Source organism: Eucalyptus grandis, chromosome 8 (genome assembly GCF_016545825.1).
Source record: "Eucalyptus grandis isolate ANBG69807.140 chromosome 8, ASM1654582v1, whole genome shotgun sequence".
Taxonomy (NCBI): Eukaryota; Viridiplantae; Streptophyta; class Magnoliopsida; order Myrtales; family Myrtaceae; genus Eucalyptus; species Eucalyptus grandis.
Genome location: NC_052619.1, coordinates 46,099,179 through 46,118,196, shown reverse-complemented (window position 1 = coordinate 46,118,196; position 19,018 = coordinate 46,099,179). Strand labels below are relative to the sequence as shown.

Here is a 19,018-nt window from a genome sequence, read left to right as displayed (position 1 = left end):
ATTTGACAAAGAGAATGAGAAAAGGCGGAGACAGAATAAAGACAAAGGCTAGGGTTTTCATAATTTTTTTAGGACGTTTTGCTGATAATTAATTGAAATTTCATTACTGATTATGACTTTCTGGCCGATTGGTACCTTTGGACCACTTCGAAGATCCAATAGCTATTGATCCTTTGAGAAACGGAAAAAGAATTATTGAGAAATTATAGAAGGCCTCCATTGACCAACATAGGACTTAAGGCATGTATTTTTGGCCTCGAAGATCCGGTGTGGTCAAAGAAGACTTCGATTCTTTGAAGGAGGTGTAACCTCGAAACCACTCGTGTAGCCTAACAAGACACTCAAACCTCAATCTAAACGAATGCTCATTATCTCGGACCGAAGTTTTCTCACCAAACCATCCGTCCGTGCATATATTTCCCTCATTGAAAGTTGACCTATGTATCGGCAGATGAAATAAAATTAAGGGCTGACGAAAATTCCTACCAAACACAACCACAGGTCCTTTCCTCCCTCGGCCAAACCCCACCTACCCTCAATAGACGAACAGGGTAATGACTAAACAAGAAAGAGCAGCTAATTAATGTCACACGATCATTTTAGTAATGTCGAGATTCACAATGTTTCATGCATTTGATTAGCAATTTTCTTTGACAAAATTATTTTAAAAAAAAATCTTAAATTTATTATACGGATGTCGGTTCAATCATAAATCTTTCAATTTGATTAATTTAGTTTAAAACATTTTTGACAATCTGCTGATATAATTATTCTGACAATTTGTCAATGTAGTCATTTTGGCAAATTTTGGCCGGAAATTGATAATATAAATGCTAGTTGATTTACATGGCAAGGCCCTAGGTGAGGTCTTTGCGGCCTCACTGAACATGAGCAAGGCAGCACTTCCCAAATTTGACAAGGGCCCTATGTGGGATTATTGGCATCAATATTGTTGTTTTACGGCCAAATTTAGCCGAACAAATTACATTAGCAAATCATCGAAATATATAAAATTAAATTGGTCAAATTAAAAGTTTATAACTAAATTATCATACATACAACATGTTTATGACTTTTTTTGTAATTATCCCATCTTGCTCCGGCAATCATAAAACTAGTTACTTAGAGAGATTTTCCTATTGTTCCTTCTTTGAGGCTAGGTGTCTAGAAATTTGAATAGTCGAGAGTTCAAGGACTACTTGTAACATGCTTGGACAATTTTGATTGGGCTTTGCTAGCACAACAATCTTTTGGCTATTATGAGAATAACAATTTGTCATGAGCCACAATTTTTTGAAGAAATGGACCCCATAACAATTTATATTTATTTGTCATTTGGTGTTTGGGGTCCATAATAAACAAACTGTTGTTTTATGTACATTAAACATCGTCGCTCAATTATTTTTCATTTCGATTTTAGCTAATGTAATTGCTAAAGATCTATTTTCAGCAACAGTGGACCAAATGAAAATCCCGATAATGATTCGAATTGCTTGACTGAAAACACTATATGAAGTGAAGTAATTCCTCCTCTCTAACAAACTGTTGTTTTATGAAAGGAAGGCAAAGGCAGTTGGGAGATCATAGCTACATAAATGAAGTGATCTTGAATATGAATGTGCTCTATCACTATGGTAGAGCTAAAAAACAGCAAATGCTTATAAACCAACCCTCAAAGACACAAATCAGACACACCCTCTCAATAGACATAATACAAAAAGAATCAATCAGGCTTCAACTTCTCTAACAAATGTACTGAGAGATTGAATTGACTTCTACTGTGTAATGATTCCCCCAGTGAAATCTCTCTCTCCCTTTCTGTTCCCCTGAAAGATGAAGACATGCATGATTCTTGAGGACTTTTAACTAATGGATGCCACTTTTGGGACATCAACAGGGAACTTGTCAATCTCATCCATCCAAGGGTTCTTCTCCTTCGCCGGGTCGATTGTCCTCAGCGCCTGCCACACCGCGCTGTTGCACTTGAACCCAGATCCGAACGCGATCTGCCACGTCCTATCGCCCTTCCTGATCCTCCCTTTGGCCTCGGAGTAAGCCAGCTCATACCACAAGGAACTGCTTGAAGTGTTCCCGAATCTGTATAGGGTCATTCTCGAGGGCTCCATGTGATGCTCGGTCAATTCGAGGCTCTTCTCGAGCTCGTCAAGCACCGCCCTGCCTCCGGCGTGGATGCAGAAGTGCTCAAAGGCCAGCTTGAAGTCCGGAATGTAAGGCTTGATCTTCATCTGGAGCACTTTCCGGGCCACTAGAGTGACGAAGAACAGGAGCTGCTCGGACATGGGAAGGACTAGAGGGCCGAGCGTGGTGATGTTGGTCTTGAGGGCTTCCCCGGCCACGGCCATCAGGTCCTTCGAGAGCGAGACCCCAATCCGCTTGGTGTCATCCTCCCGCTGGAAGACGCAGCCGTAGCATTTGTCATCCGCGCCCTTGTGGGTGCGAACAGTGTGGACGAGCTGGTACTTGGAAAGTCGTCTGTCGGAGGATCGGTTCGACAGGAGGATCGCGGCCCCACCCATCCGGAAGAGACAGTTCGAGAGGAGCATCGCCCGGTCATTGCCGAAGTACCAGTTGAGGGTGATGTTCTCCATGCTCACTACAAGAGCATAAGAGTTGGGTTGCACCTGCTCATGACAATTGAAAAGAAAAAAATGTCAATAAGAAGCTACTTGAGTTGGGTGATTTTATTTGTGTCCAGTTTAGAGAGGAGGAATTACGTCACTTCATATAGTGTTTTCAGTCAAGCAATTCGAATCATTATCGGGGATTTTCATTTGGTCCACTGTTGCTGAAAATAGATCTTTAGCAAATACATTCATTTCATGTCACGTCTAGAGAAATTCGGTTATCGGAACCTACCTGCAAGAGCTGTTTGGCCAAATCTATGGAGATCAAGCCTGCACTGCAACCCATCCCACCAAGATTATAGCTCAGAATGTTGCCTCTGAGCTTGTAGTGATTCACCACCATGGCAGAGAGTGATGGTGTGGGATTAAACAAGCTACAATTCACCACCAAGATCCCGATGTCCTTGGGCTTGACCCCGGTCTTCGCCAGCAGCTGGTCGATCGCCCCAAACATCACGGTCTCGGCCTCTTTCCTCGCCTCGGCCATGCACGGGTTGGGCGGGACCCGCATCACGGCGTCGGGCAGGTACGTGTCCTGGCCCAGCCCCGCCCGCTCGAGGATCTTCCTCTGGAACGTGAGGTTCTCTGCCGTGAAGTTCCCCGTGAGGGCGGAACGCTCCATGAACACCTCCCGTGTGCACTTCTGGGCCGGCTCGGGCTTGTAGCACGCAAAGTCCACCAGGTACACCCGCCGCGGCCGGGTCATGAAGTGGAGGGTGATGAGGAAGACTACGAAGGCCGAGCTGAGGACAACAGCAACAAGGTTAAACTTGAGCTGGTCCCACAGGTTGGTGAGGTCGTCGGCGGTGAGCGTCGACAAGTGGGCCGAGGCCACGAGGAGCAGCGGCAAGAGGAAGATGTACATGGCGTTGGAAATCAAGTAGTGGTAACCTAGCTTGACATATTTGAGCTTGACGGATAAGAGAAAGTTGGGAAGATTGCGGGTGCTTCGCCTCGTCTCCGGTCGAGGGTCGACAGAAACTCTTGCAGACGGCGACACCACCCCAGGGTCATGGTTGTTTTTGCTTTCTTTGTCAGCCATTGGAGAGGGATCCGAGCACAAGCAATGAAGCTGCGATTGCTCCACGCCACAAACACAAGAAGGGACAAGAGTTATAAGTTCTGCCTCGCAAAGACTCGCAGAAACGTAGTGAATTTAAAGCGAGAGAGACAGAGATTGGAGGGAGGATGCAACTACCACCAACGAACTGTTTAATTGGTATTCATGAAATGTGCCAACTGACTGGCGGATTTTGGTTCATATACTGCGACATTATCGTATAAAATAATAGTCTCTTCTTATGCTCTCGCAAGTTTAACTTTGCCCCCACCTGCGGCTGCGCAAGAGATTGTTGAACTAAGTAGGATAAAAGACCATTAAAATACCCTAGCTTGACTCTTTTCTTTCTCTTTTTCTCTCTTTCTTTTTTTTTTTTTTTTGGCAACTTCATTACTCAATGCTGATGTGTATGTATTTCAATTAATCCATATAATCAAACTGGTCTATAATGGCTAGGGTTGGATGATCTGCAGGCCGCTCACATTTCTTCCTCGTCGGATGCATTCTTCTCTCAAAGTTTGACACGTGAATCCAACCATCAATACCCTCTTTTATTTTTTGAAGACAAGTGTCAAATTTTGAATGAAAGACTTTGTGAGAGAAATATAATAAATTTTTTATTACGAGAAATTTGTCTAAAACGGACTAATCTTCTCCGTTTTAATTCCTCGTTGAAGGAAAAAGGGGATTTTATTACATGCCAAGCATCATATCTATCTTGTGCCTAAGGCGTTCCGCTTAAGGGGCCATTAAAATTGGCTTTTGGAGCACGGGGCCTTATTATTCGAACGTCTTGCGTTCGATTTAGGCACTATGTATTCCCCAGAGACTTGTTATCTAGGGTTTAGGTCACAGCCTGAGAGTTTTCAAGAGCTTGTTTCTCCTCATCTCGACAAACTTACAAATCATCTTTTTGTCTTACATTGCTCAGTCTAAGTTATATTTTATGTTGTTACAGAAATGGACTAATTAGATGATCATATGTTGGTGAACTACGCAAGTCCTTACGATAATAGTTTTCTTGATTCTTTAGCATAGGTAAACAGCAAGTCCATGATATATGATTCAATATGTCATAAAAAGTAGTGCTCAGTGGATAGTTCTTCAAAATGGCAACGCCACATAATCAATTTGTGAAAATACATAGACTATTTTTCACACTCTAAAAATTTCTTTTATTTCGTGAAAAATGAATGATTTAGATAATATTTTTCTTTAAAATGATCATTTATATCGTTTACAACAATGAGTGAAGATATTTTCATCATCCATCAATAAATTATTATCAATAATGAAAATATATTTTATTGACTGAATATTTTTTAAATTATGTATTTTCATGAAGTAAACGAATGCGAAAGCTGGCCGAGGGACAAGAGATGGAGTCATTTGACCTATGAGAGAGGGAGAGAGGGAGGAGATAGGTTGGAGACATAAATGAAAAGCGCGGTTTGGTCAGTTTGGGAAGGAAAACTTAGGTGCATATTGGATGCGTTGTCCGGGTATTGTGTGGGTGTCCAATTTATTTCCCTCACTTTTTGGATTTATTGCAATTGAGGCCCAACCGACCAGCTTATGGCCCCACAATCAAAGCAATAATTGTCCTTGGAGAGATTATTAGTTTCGTTGGAAAAATGAAAATATTAATATATAGTAGTGGTAGAATAAGTGTCTGGTACAATGGAAACCTAGTGTGCCACCATGAAAATTAAGTGTTCTTACTATTAGGTTATGCTTTTCAGAGGAAATGATTCCAGCAAAGTCGTGTTTTCAAGAATATAAAATATTGTTGGATATGTAATCAAATCAAATTACAAGATCGGTATATTAAGAGAAGGGGCAGAAAATTATACTGAGTTTTGAATTCGGCCCACTTATTTAAACGTCTATTTATACTTGCTGCATCAGTTGTTATGCAAATTTTGCTAAGAAGTCTTTCGGTACCTGGCATTGTTTGTATTTCATGTTATGGAGTAATTAAATGACAGTCGACATTCAACAGGATGGATGTTTGCAAATCATGGAAAGCAGCTAGAAATCGCAAGTATAGCAGTTGAGATGATATGACTTCAATTTAGGAGTGTAAGTGAGTCGAACTACTCCGGAGCTACTTGAGTTCAACTTACGGATGACTCAAACTTGCTCAATCCTTTTCAAGTCTGACTTGAGTTTGAGTACTCACTCAAACATTAGCTCGTGAGTCTAATCAAGTAACTATTTATCTATATATTTGTATATGTTTATAAATATGGATTAATAGAAAAAAAAAAAAATCATTAGAACAATGCATTTTCAAAAATTGAGCTGGAGTTTGAATCTTACTCGAGTTTTGATTAATACTTATTGATCAATCAAGTTAAGTTGAGTCGAGGTTGAACTTATTGAAAGCTTACTCAAGTAGAGTTCGAGCTTGAGAAATTAAGCTCAAGTCAAGTACTGAGTGCGAGTATTAAATCGTGTCGACTCGATTACATCCGTAATGATAACTCACTGACCGATGGGGCTAGTTGAGTTTCTAATTCGGGCCTTGCTTCCTGCATTTTCCTTAAGGTTTTCCAACACGAGAAAGTAATTCTTTTCGTGTTAGCGCCTACTTTAAGGAGAGAAATGAGAAGGTGGGGCAACGTTGTCGGTGAGGGACAGGTGCGATGGGCCAATGGCCATTAACAGGTATTTGCGTTCTTTGACCACACAGGCGAAGTCATCTCTTCCTATTAACTCCGCTGGAAAAACAAAAGAGAAAAAACTCTAAAGCGAATTCGTAATCCCTGACGTGACCGTGACCTGCGTGTTCATTTCAGCGACACATTTTCAAGAATTCATTCAACGAACCACCCCCATCTTCCCACCTACACGACCCGTTTCCCACTTGGGATACGAAGATTCGTGTGTGGACATCTATATTTGCGGACGCATTCCATACGATCATTTGTTGGGTAGGCAAGAAACAGAAGCTCCCACGTTATCTCCCGACCTTTTTTTACTCCTGTCCGGTGCACCGCTCCAAGAAATCCAGTGATAAACTCTCTGATCGTGAGATAACTTGGTAAACACTCAATTTGATCATGTGATTGCCTCTTTAGAGTAATGTTATCAGCTTGGTCGTAGGAACCCTTTTTCTTTTCTTCACACTCAAGCTTCTATGAGGTTCTTTGTTTTGCTTTCCCCACTCCGAATAACTTTTGGGCAACATCCACCTCTCTTATAGGTGGATCCTTACGCGATGTTAGTGGACACAACAATTTGCATGCTTCCGTGAGGATTTGGTTGAGTTGATGAGTTAAGATATCCTGGCTGAAAAAGATTTACCTAAATAGTCCCTTGAAATTTGAATTTACGCTAAAATCTCTTGAACCTTGTCAGTCTCTTAATCCTGTAGGAAACAAACACTAATCACAAGCAAGACGATTAATAAATTAGAAACCATGGTTACCTCGGCGGGGCATTGACTTCCTAGTGATCTCGGTGTAGGTTTCATTTAATAAGTGATTAATTGAATTGACGCAATTAAGTCTAGATAATATTTCCTCAAGGCGCCATATTTTCCTCCAACTATGCCTTTGATCAATCGGTAGACTTGATCATGGGTCTGGTGATTTACAAGTCTACCCCCAACTAGTCCTAAGCTAAAAAGCCCTAATTTAGAATTATATTGGCATAATTAAAAAGTTTAAGATTGAATTGACATTCATCAATAAAGTTGGGACTAAATTGGTAATTTGCCTCTTTAACTAGCCATTAGTGTTCAACATTTTCAAGATCGACACTTCACGTTTGGGTTGATCAACCCATTATTGTTGGGAAAATTACCAAAAGTCCTAGACATAATTCACTTATGCCAATTCAGTATTAAACTTTTTCATTATGCCAATTAAGCTCTAAACATTTTTTTCGTTTTACCAATTGAATTTATCGGCTAATTTTGGTTAGAAATCGCTAATGTGGATATCAACCATCCTACACGGCACAATCAAAGTTGACTTTGATATTATTTAATAATATATAAATATTTATAATTTTAATTTTTTTTAAATTTTTTTCCTTTTTTTTTGGTGAATTTCCTTTTTTTCTTTTCTTTACTCTCTCTTAAAAAAAAAAAAAAACAAAAAAAAAAACAAACAAACAAACAAACAAACTTAGGCCAACATAGGTTGCTAGCACTCTTGCTAGCCATAGGCAAGGGCGTCAAGCCCTCGCAAGCCTCGAGCAAGGGCCCTCTTCTACAATAGCAAGGGTGTTGACCTAGGCAAGGGCCACGATGCCCTATTCGGCTAAAGTGAGGACCATCAACATCCTCACTTGGGGCTAGCAAGGGCATTGCAACCCTCGCCAGCCCTATGTTTAAAAAAAAAAAACTAAATAAAGAAAAGAAAAAAGAAAAAATTCATAAAATATGAATATATTATTTTTAAAAAAAATATTTACATCAATGTTGGCCATATCACATACGATGGCCAGCATTCACCTCGGTGATTTCTAGCCAAAATTAGTTAAGTGAACTTAATTAACAAAATAGGATAAGATTTAATAATATTCAATTGACACATTTTAAATTAAATCAGCACAAATGTAATAAGTTTACGACTTTTTTGGTAATTCTCCCCATTATTGGGTCAAATCCAAATATTTTCTCAACGACCCTTCTCTACCTTAGAAATGCAAAACTTCGAAGCAATCGCCATCATGGGGACTCGTTATTGTCGTGTTAATTCATGTATAAACAAATTCTCCATGAAGAAACACAATGAAGGTATACAGAAGAAAAGGAGGATCCCAACAACTGCTGAGGACGACCTTTTCCTTCATTTGCTTTGAGTGCACCCAACAGCAAATTAGGGCGAAATTTCTTGAGATTATAGTACAGATTCCTCGTAGTTTCTTGCGGTCATTGGATGTGGGCACCTCCCGCATGTTACTTACAGAATGAGCGCAAAGGTCAATTAGTCAACTCATATGCATATCAATTGCAAGAAAGAGCAATTAGAAAAATTGGTAAGAAAATGAAGAGCAAAGGCTTAATAATTGGGCCCCTCGCATTTGAGTCGACCCTACTAGTTGGGAGAAAAATCAAACTATTCATCGTCATCGACACCCATTCTATCATATCAAATCAATACATTTCAAGAACAAAAGGATTATGATATTCCTCAAGATAAGTACCATCAAGATTCATTCATTATGTGCAATAAATTTTGACGACAATAACATTGTGTCCTACCAAAAAGTTCGAGATTTCAATCATGATTTTTACTTTTTTTAAACATAGGGCTGGCGAGGGTTGCAATGCCCTTACCAACCCCAAGGTCCCTCACATTTGAGTCGACCCTACTAGTTGGGAGAAAAGTTAAACTATTCATCGTCATCGACACCTATTCTATCATATCAAATCAATACATTTCAAGAGCAAAAGAATTATAATATTCCTCAAGATAAGTACCATCAAGATTCATTCATTATGTGCAATAAATTTTGACGACAATAACATTGTGTCCTACCAAAAAGTTCGAGATTTCAATCATGATTTTTACTTTTTTAAACATAGGGCTGGCGAGGTTGCAATGCCCTTACCAGCCCCAAGGTCCCTCGCATTTGAGTCGACCCTACTAGTTGGGAGAAAAGTTAAACTATTCATCGTCATCGACACCTATTCTATCACATCAAATCAATGTATTTCAAGAGCAAAAGAATTATAATATTCCTCAAGATAAGTGTCGTCAAGATTCATTCATTATGTGCAGTAAATTTTGACAACGGTAACCGTATCCTACCAAAAGGTTCGAGATTTCAATCATGATTTTTACTTTTTTTTTTTTTTAAACATAGGGCTGGCGAGGGTTGCAATGCCCTTACCAGCCCCAAAGTCCCTCGCATTTGAGTCGACCCTACTAGTTGGGAGAAAAGTTAAACTATTCATCGTCATCGACACCTATTCTATCATATCAAATCAATGTATTTCAAGAGCAAAAGAATTATAATATTCCTCAAGATAAGTGTCGTCAAGATTCATTCATTATGTGCAATAAATTTTGACAACAGTAACACTGTATCCTACCAAAAGGTTCGAGATTTCAATCATGATTTTTACTTTTTTTAAACATAGGGCTGGCGAGGGTTGCAATGCCCTTACCAGCCCCAAAGTCCCTCGCATTTGAGTCGACCCTACTAGTTGGGAGAAAAGTTAAACTATTCATCGTCATCGACACCTATTCTATCATATCAAATCAATGTATTTCAAGAGCAAAAAGAATTATAATATTCCTCAAGATAAGTGTCGTCAAGATTCATTCATTATGTGCAATAAATTTTGACAACAGTAACACTGTATCCTACCAAAAGGTTCAAGATTTCAATCATGATTTTTACTTTTTTTAAACATAGGGCTGGCGAGGGTTGCAATGCCCTTACCAGCCCCAAAGTCCCTCGCATTTGAGTCGACCCTACTAGTTGGGAGAAAAGTTAAACTATTCATCGTCATCGACACCTATTCTATCATATCAAATCAATGTATTTCAAGAGCAAAAGAATTATAATATTCCTCAAGATAAGTGTCGTCAAGATTCATTCATTATGTGCAATAAATTTTGACAACAATAACATTGTATCCTACCAAAAAGTTCGAGATTTCAACCATGATTGATCTTTCAATTGTGTGCCTATAGGATGAGTTGATACCATATGTTTTGAGGATAGTGTAAAAGACCCGAGTTTTCGTACAATTTGTGTATTTCAATCAGTTGTACAAACCGTATCATTATCTGTTTAGATATACTTTTCTAGGCTGAAGGGAACGGAACACATCACATCACAATTGTGAAACTCCGTATGAGAGATGCTTAGCTGGGGGGATAAAAAAAAAAAAAAAAAAAAAAGCCATCCATGTGCTGTGAAATATCACAGCTGGACGATTTTGAAAGCTGTAAGCTGAACGGAGAATTGATTTCAGCTTGTATTGGACGCTTTAACTGCGAGGGAGAACAGCTCAAAAGTTTCGAAACAGTTCTATAATAAACTCTCAAGGCTGGCTCGTTTCTTGAAGGCATTAGGGGACTTTCATACTCAAGACTTTGCATATATAAATCTCGCCATCTACATGTAAAATGCTCTGAATTGGGGCTGTCTATTTGAGTCGGGGCTTAACTGATTCGTGAAATTTGTTGGGTGTTATGTAGATTTCCAAGTGGTCGATCCTTTGCGCTCGTACCCTTAAATTATTATAAAGGAAAAAATAATAATAATGACGATCCACAGAGGCGGAGATAGGGAGGGCCGAGGGGCAAGCCGGACGATTGGCGCGTGGCCCCTCACGGCTCATTATGATAGGGCCAAAGGCCAATTAATATCGGGGACTGATTGGACCAGGCCTTGAATTGCACGTTGAAGGGCTATGATATCTGGTTTAGGCTTCTCTTAGACTATTTTTATAACTTTGTTTTTTTCTCTCCTTTTAAGTTTATTAAAATATGCTTGCCTATTTTTCATAAGGAAATTCATAAGGAAGAGCGACGGTGCAGTTGGCACCACATATTTTCACAAGGATGTGGGCCGTGATGATACTGTTATGCTAGTTATGTCCTTTTCATAATTAATGGTCAAATAAGAGACATTTCTAGAACTTATAACCTTTGATGAAATTAAGGTTTTATTTTAATTAAAACACCAATGCGATAATTAATTTTGCCTGAGCTTTTATGAAATGATGAACTTTCGTAAAGTAAAGTAAAAGAAACTTCATTAACTAGAGTTATTTAAGAAAAAAAAAAAACTCTTGCTACTCGACAACAAAAAATAATCTATAGTAATCTATCTTTTATATTAATTTATTATGCAGCGTTCGTTCTTGCATGTTCCTCACTGAAACGCGGCCATGTCATGCTCTCTTTTCTTCCATGTCGTTTTGACAGGCTAATGACCGGTTATTACGCTTTTAGAAGTTGTCACTTTAAAGCACTGCCTTCCAGGTGGTAGATGCATCTTCGTGAACACATTCAAGTCCGATCGCTTGAGACAGTCCAAGAACGTGAACCTGTAACTAATGCAGAACATGGGCCAATGCCCTCAACAATCACTGCAACAAGAAATGCACGTAGGGACATGTATTGCAGGACGCTCGAGCATAACGTCCCTGCTTGTCAAAGATTTGGCGACGGCGTTTGAATGACATCCCACCACCACCACAGAGACGCCAAGTAAAAGTACACAGAAAACTCGAACAAAATGACAGCAAAGTTTGACGGAGCTACTGATCAACTTGCGTTACTGGTAAGAATAAGAATACTGGTCCGCCGAGCAGAGAACTCTCAAATCAATGACAAAGGCTTGATTCGAATAGGACTTCGCATGGCTAGTATTTTCTCAAAATTAGATGGTTTGATGCGTGTGTCACGGTCCGTGAATCCTCCCATACTCGTGACACTTGTGAGTGGTGTTTGGAGTTATCGAGTGAAGAATGAGAAGGCAGAAGAGACGAACACAATTGGTCCGTGGGAGTGGCGTCAGGACAGTTGGTGTCAGGAGTTCTAGAATAGAAATATTATATTACTTAGGAGCTCTGAAGGCGGGGTTGACCTCCCGTGCACAAACTGGTCGGGAGCTAATACCGCTCTCCTGACGAGGCCATGACAGGCTGAAACCAATTATTATGCCTAAAGAGATTTGATGTCTCACTTGATGAACTAGATGCCCGAACGAAGCTGAGCGTGGTAGGATCTCGTATGAATAATCATTCACCGTATTGTTCATGGAACAGCTATAGAAGAAAGACTGGCTTGGTGAATTCCACTCATCAAGCGCCACACGGGCCCTTCCGCGGCCAAGGAAACTGTCGGCCCATGACACATGCATCTATCTCGTTTGCAGGTCGGCAAATGCTCACCAATGTTTGCTAGAAGGTTTAGCCCTACTGTCCCTTGTCCAAATGAACAAGCTAACCTAGAAGTAACAATTGAAGTATGGTTGTGAAATATTTTAAATAAAACGTGTGCAGGCTGTTGTGGAAACAATCGCATTGGCAACATCATTTGCATGAATGCATCTACTAATAGAAGCTCGTGATGCAATAGTGTTTAAGGAACATTCCCTACGGAAGAACACTTGCTAATGAGACTGATATTGAAAAAGAGAAGTTCTGGTTCCACTAATGATGTAAAGAAATTGGGATATTGAACTTCACAGTGATTGTACGATTCCAAAGGCGGCAGGCTTCCCTTATATATTGGGAAAAAATTTCAGTGGTCACTATGTTTGCTAAGTGGAAGGCGCAGTAATCCTGTGTTAAAAAGAGTAAAGTACTTTACAACATGTCACATTGATAATAATCTGATATGCTAAATCATCACTTAAATAAAAAATTTCATCATTTGCATAATTATAGACAAGTTAAAGGGACCATCTGTGTACCTTGAGCACTAGGGACATGGAAAATCTTTGCTGATACATGGATAAATCACCACAAATTGCAGCAGAGTTTTTCCAGACCTTAAAATGATGACTATCCATATATTCCCGGAATGATAGATGTTGATGATTTTGAATATCGTTCCAAAAGCGACAAAACATGGGCGGCCCTCCTCCCGATATGACTTTCATCGCGAATGTTCCGGCCAGCCATGCGAACGAGAAGCAATTTAGCCGTTGATCCATAGCGTTCCATTATATCCTTTGACTGGAAAATCTTCTCCAAGAATCCCAAAGCCTCTTCCTTGAGTGAATCCATTCCCCACGTCAAGATCTCCAAGATGGGCTTGATTGCATTGGCTTCATGCAGAACGTTTGCGCCTCTGTTGGGAGATCCTTCCCTCACCAGCGTGGAAAGTGCCTGAATTGCTTCATATGCTGTTGCGTGAACCTGTATCTGCAAGAGATTGACTAATTCAGGCAAAGCATTGGCCTCCAGGAGACAGAACGTGGATGCAACACTACATTTGCTGCCATGGGCCGGGCATCGAGGCACATGTGCACTGAAACACCAGCAAAAGCTAGGTTTAGTGGACATAACGAGCCTTGGAGTGCTCGATGATAGATTTCCAATGAGAGCTGCTGCTCTTGCCTTGGCCGTCACAGAACTGACCCGGAGAAAGTTTACTAGTAGAGGATAAACTCCTTGCTCAACCACAATACGCTGTGACTCCACATTTGTGGGGTCTGTGAACCTGAAGAGTGCACTAAGGGCATTCTCTTTTGCTTCCATGGTTCCTGATCTCAATACTTTCATAATCGCTTCAACTCCATCCAACTCAATTAACCTCGTAGTAAGCGATACTTCTGATTTTGGAAGATTGGCCAGTAAGCCAGCTGCTGCCATCTGCACATCACTCTTATCTTCATTCTCAAGAAACCCCACCAAGGCCTCCAATCTCCTCGGCTTAAGAAGGTACTCGACAACTCCTTGCGGTTCATGCTGTGAAAAGAGGAAGAGAAGATTTATTGCAACTTCACGGATTTCGGAGGCTGAGTCGTCAATGAGTGGAAGGACTATGGATATTCCATTTGCAGCCAAAACTGCCTTCTTGACCAGTTCGGGTTCAGAGTTGCAAATAGCTAGAATCACACGTAAAGCCGGTCTCCGCACATGGGATGAGCTGGCACTCTGTTGAAAATCTAACATACTGGTTATAATCGGTTCTAACTCAAGTTGGGTGCCTCTTCCATCAACGAGGAATTTGATCCCATCTCCGTCAGAAGTAAGTTTCTCAAGGAGTTCACAGCATTTGATTATTATAGCTGGACGCTCGTGGGACATGAACATTAGTTTCATAATGTGAGACACCCCATCAGAAGCAGCTAGAAGTTCTTTGTTGGCTCCGCAGCTTGATAGCTTGACCAACGCACGGAGAGACAGCTCCTTTGATTCAGCTGTGCCAGATAACATCTCAAGCAACGGTGGTGTTACCCCATCTTACCAATTATCTCCACATTTGCTTCAATCAATTCCATATTGACCAGAGATCTCACCATCGACATTCTCAATGACTGTGGACCTGGCAATGTTCCAGGTAACCAACAAACAAGAAAAGCCAATTATAAAACATGTGCCATCACTCATCACAGAAAAAAGAGCATAAAAGAAGTTAGAAAGGCCTATCATGATGGCATTACAAATTAATACGTGCTTAATTCACTCCAACTAGCTGTTGTTTACATAGAATATAATGTTCTCTTCTTATATAGTCTAATGTCTTTATGGTGGCCTGTACCTTGAGATACAAGGAAATGGCATTATGGTCGTACACTTTATTTTTTGTCTAACTAATCCACTCTAAAGCGCAATTTTTACCTTTATATACCATGTAATCTTTCCTTTTATCAGGTGTTTGTAATCTACTATCTGGTATAGGGTTGATTTACTTGGATGATCAGCTTCGTGGAGTTTCTTTTTTCCCTGATAGATAGGGTGCCAGGAGTTATAAGGTTCAAAAGCAGTCAGCAATTCTGAAGCATCCAAAGATCTAGCCACATGCAGTAAAATGGCATTCAAAACTAGGAATTTAGTGCATACGCCACAAGCATCAACAGCATTGGAAGATGGTGGATAAAGAGCTTCAACCTTGAACTATGCGATCAACAAGCGGGTTGTACCAGCCTGACCTAGCAGCACAAGTTATGTTCTCCTCATCCGCATCGAGCAACTTATCCAAGATCTTCTTGGCATACTCTGCTGATTCTGTCTCTGGCCCTCTCAAAAGCGTTACAAGGAAAAGAATAGCACTGCACTGCTGAGACAGCTTCTCGCATGCAGACACATTCCAACCAGATCTATCTTGCAATAGCTCAAACAACAATGCAATAGCTGCCTTTGAGATGCTTGGATCACGCCCCAAACAAGGAATGATGTAATCCCAACCTTTGGACTCAACCAGTTGTTCCTGGAAAATCAGGTGCATCCAAACCATGAGATGGCTTCTAGAGATTGTGACCAGAGTTCTGACCAACTTAGGCATCTGACTAAGAGAATGCTGATACTCTACTCGTAAATTTTGAGTGTGGTAAATCCTCAACATCAATTAAACAATCAAGAAAGCCAATTATTCAAAAAAAAAAAAACCAACTTTCAGACGTCAATTACTTCCTTTCAAAGACTATGTAACCGTATCCCCATTAACAGAAGTAATTGTCACTTACCTTACTATGTAACAGTATCCCCATTAACAAAAGTAATTGTCACTTACCTTACTTTTTGCATGCCCTTCCACTACCTCCTTTAAGGTAATTAGTATTTTCCTCTTCACATCTTTGTTGTGTGAGTTCCCTAGAATAGAGACAATGATGTCGGTCAGTCCTCCTATGAAGATCCAATCCTTGTTAACCGAATCTTCTCTCACAAGTTCTTGAATTTGGCAGAGAGCCTCTTTCACCAACTCATCAGAACCAGATGACATGTTACTTTTGCAGCATCTGATTCTTAGACAGTAATTAAGCTCTCTCCATTCTTCTATTGACTGTCTCAGCGGAAGGTTTGACCTCAGAGAAGTGTCCTGAAGAACCTCTCCCTTACGGGATCAGTTCTCTCACCACAGTCAAGCCAAGCCTTGATGGCCGCTCTCTCAGCAGTGGTACCAGTGCAAAGGCTCACAGGATCAACCATTATTGTCTGATTTATAGGACAAACAAAGGCATTCAGTGGAGGGATTTGTTTTTCGTTTTCATTATAACCCACAATGACCTGGAATCTTTGGAAATACCGGGTTTTTAATTCTTCGTAATTGATTGCAGCATCTGCCCGAGAGAGCAGTGCAATAACCTGTTGCAAGAAATATTCCTCAGCCTTTTCCTTTCGGTGTGCGGCTTCTTCCTTTTCCTTCCTGAAACTTTCCAATTCCTCATTTATCGCAGATGGCTCAACATTTACACCAACTGCGCGTGCTATTTCTTCAAGCATGTCATTCGCAAAGCCCTGATCCCGTTTTTGGTCCTTAATGCCCTGGTTCAACTTGTTGATTATTTGGAGCTGAGAATGCGAAGTTTCAAGTTCCACTCTCTGCATCTCATTCTGCAGCCTATTTACTTGATCTGAAATGTTAGTCAAGACTTCAGTGTTTGCAAGAGATAGGGCAGCCAAGGACCTTCCTATGTCCCTTGTTACTTGTTCTACCTCCTTCACTATGTATCTGCACCTGACCAACAAGTAAAACCGGGATCGGTTCTTGTACTTCTCAATCAAGCTATTAGCCTTCTTAACATCGGTTTCAAGGGATTCCAGTGCTAGCCGAGCAGCTTGTGAGTCGTTTAACTCTTGGAGCTGCAATTCCTTCAGAACAGGTTCTATGTCAAACAGGTGTTTCGACAGGACTCTGAAACTATCTTTCTCGACGAGAATGTCTTTTGCAGCTTGAGCTGTTTTGATGACCTGATTAGTCAGCACAGCCAAGATTGTGCCAATGGGAATGAGCTCCAAGGCCATGGTTAAGCACAAGATTAGGAGAATGGATTATTTCCTTGCTCAAATGTTCAACAACATCATCGAAAATCTTCAGATTCAAGCGGCATCCATATGACCTGCAGTTTATAACAAGTCACTTTCCACTCCACACGACGAAAGGATTCAGCAATGCTATTAGTTGATGGAAAAATGGCACTGTGAACGAGTTCTCTCATGGTCTGTTAGGATGAACTAAAGATGAAATGGGATAAACAAAAGGCTTAAAAAATCCACAAGGCCACAGGATAGTAGAGATAAAAATCTCACAATCTCTGTTTTTCTGATTCATTTTGGCATTAACATATGAAGGTTCCCTCACCTTGTAACATAATAGTTCATCATTCTCAACACAGAATAAAGACCAATTTTGAGATTAAATCATGTTCCACTCATCTTTCTCAGTCGATGTGGATTCCTAATTGACTTAATCTCCCAAGAGTTTTCTACAACCATGCTATATTCTGTTCGCACATGAAGGTGAATATTCAGCCTCTGGTAATGCTACCACTTCGGCTCAGTGGACTCAACTAGATTGTAGTTCCCTAGAATGTCTATTAATTTAGGCGGTTCATCATCCATTATAATGCATAAACACAGTGATACACAAATGTCTCCACGCCAACCGTTTTAACCCCTCCCATTTAGTAGTACGCATCATTTCGTCCTTTAGACGTGCGCAAAGGATAAGAAACTGAGACAGTATAAAAGAAACAGAGAAACACATTAACCAAATCTTTCATAGACTAGAAACAAACTCGACCTGAAATGTCACTGACATAAGCAACCCTTATATCCGGAATGATAGTTTTGTTAATCATGCGACTTCCCAAACTCCAAGAACGGGACCAAGAAGATTGATTTTCTTTCACCGAATTTTTGCTTCGCGACAGTTTTTACACCCTCTTCCGGCTAATTTCTCCATTCCAATCACAAATATCAAAAGCATAAAAACAGGGAGACCCGAGAGGGAGAGAGAGAGAGAGAGAGAGAGAGAGATTCAAATGACTCCTGCAAACTAGCAAATTATACAAATGGAAAAAAAAAAAAAAAAAATCCAACGAAGCCCATGTGTTCATTGTACTCAGCTGAACGAATTCCACATGCAGAAAAAAAATATGAATCTCTCTCTTACTAATAACCAAACCCAAACATCCAAAAATGGCAAATTTCACTTCTCATGCGTTCCATAAATTACCTCTAGAGAACTGCGCAAGCCCTTTGAGATTCCCACGAGATTAGTACCGCTGCAATTATTCCAACCTCACTCCTGGAAAATTCCCAAAGAAGAAGAAGAAAAGCTCGAGCATGCAGTGACAAGTGGGCAGAAACGGAGCACCGATACAGCTTTTACCGGGCGTTGCCGTACAGAAAACGAGGACTTGCCCCGAGTCAATGCTCCGCGGTCTTTGCATATTTTAGATATATTACATGACGATCCCGTTTTCCGCCTTGACGTGGTCCGGGAGGCGGTTTGGTCGGTTCTTTCTCGATTCTGGGAAAACCTGAGGCAGTCGTTGGAACATTCCGGGAAAGTCGTCGGCCGCCCAGCGAGAAACTTCCGTCTTTTTCTTCTGCGGATCCCCACTGGGTCGAGGATTTTCCGGGAAAGTTTGTTTCTTGTTCTCCCCATTTCCGGGAAGTGACAGTTGACGCGACGGTTAGAAGTTCATCCTCTTTTAAACCCACCTGCGTGATTACTTCCTGGACAGAATCATCATTCGTTGCTCACCTTGTAGAAATCAAATCACAAGTACATAAAGTGGGAATTGATTCGTAGTGCCAAGCAGCATCGACATTTGAAAAACATAAGATTAATCAAGAATTTACCATACAGGAGTTGAATTACCCTATAATCACGAGATACAAAGTATGACTAAGTTAAAAGAATTTAGAAATCAT

The 19,018-nt window shown here is 40.5% G+C and overlaps 2 protein-coding genes across 2 annotated transcripts; both read right to left on the bottom strand.

The window, feature by feature from the left end:
• Window positions 1-1,535: 1,535 nt before the first annotated feature.
• LOC104414601 (3-ketoacyl-CoA synthase 11) lies at window positions 1,536-3,895 on the bottom strand. The gene is made up of 2 exons (XM_010025755.3): window positions 2,878-3,895; window positions 1,536-2,642 (listed from the first exon to the last, which is right to left on the bottom strand). Exons 1-2 carry the CDS (start codon window positions 3,685-3,687, stop codon window positions 1,863-1,865), a joined length of 1,590 nt encoding a protein of 529 aa, XP_010024057.2. The 5' UTR covers window positions 3,688-3,895; the 3' UTR covers window positions 1,536-1,862.
• Window positions 3,896-13,045: 9,150 nt separating this feature from the next.
• Window positions 13,046-18,348, bottom strand: LOC120286809 (U-box domain-containing protein 43-like). Its single transcript, XM_039299340.1, is given in 6 exon segments — window positions 13,046-14,601; window positions 14,604-14,681; window positions 15,248-15,566; window positions 15,870-16,195; window positions 16,198-17,196; window positions 18,315-18,348. Coding segments are annotated over 5 exon segments (3,036 nt in total). The 5' UTR covers window positions 17,102-17,196; window positions 18,315-18,348; the 3' UTR covers window positions 13,046-13,192.
• Between the last annotated feature and the right edge of the window lie 670 nt (window positions 18,349-19,018).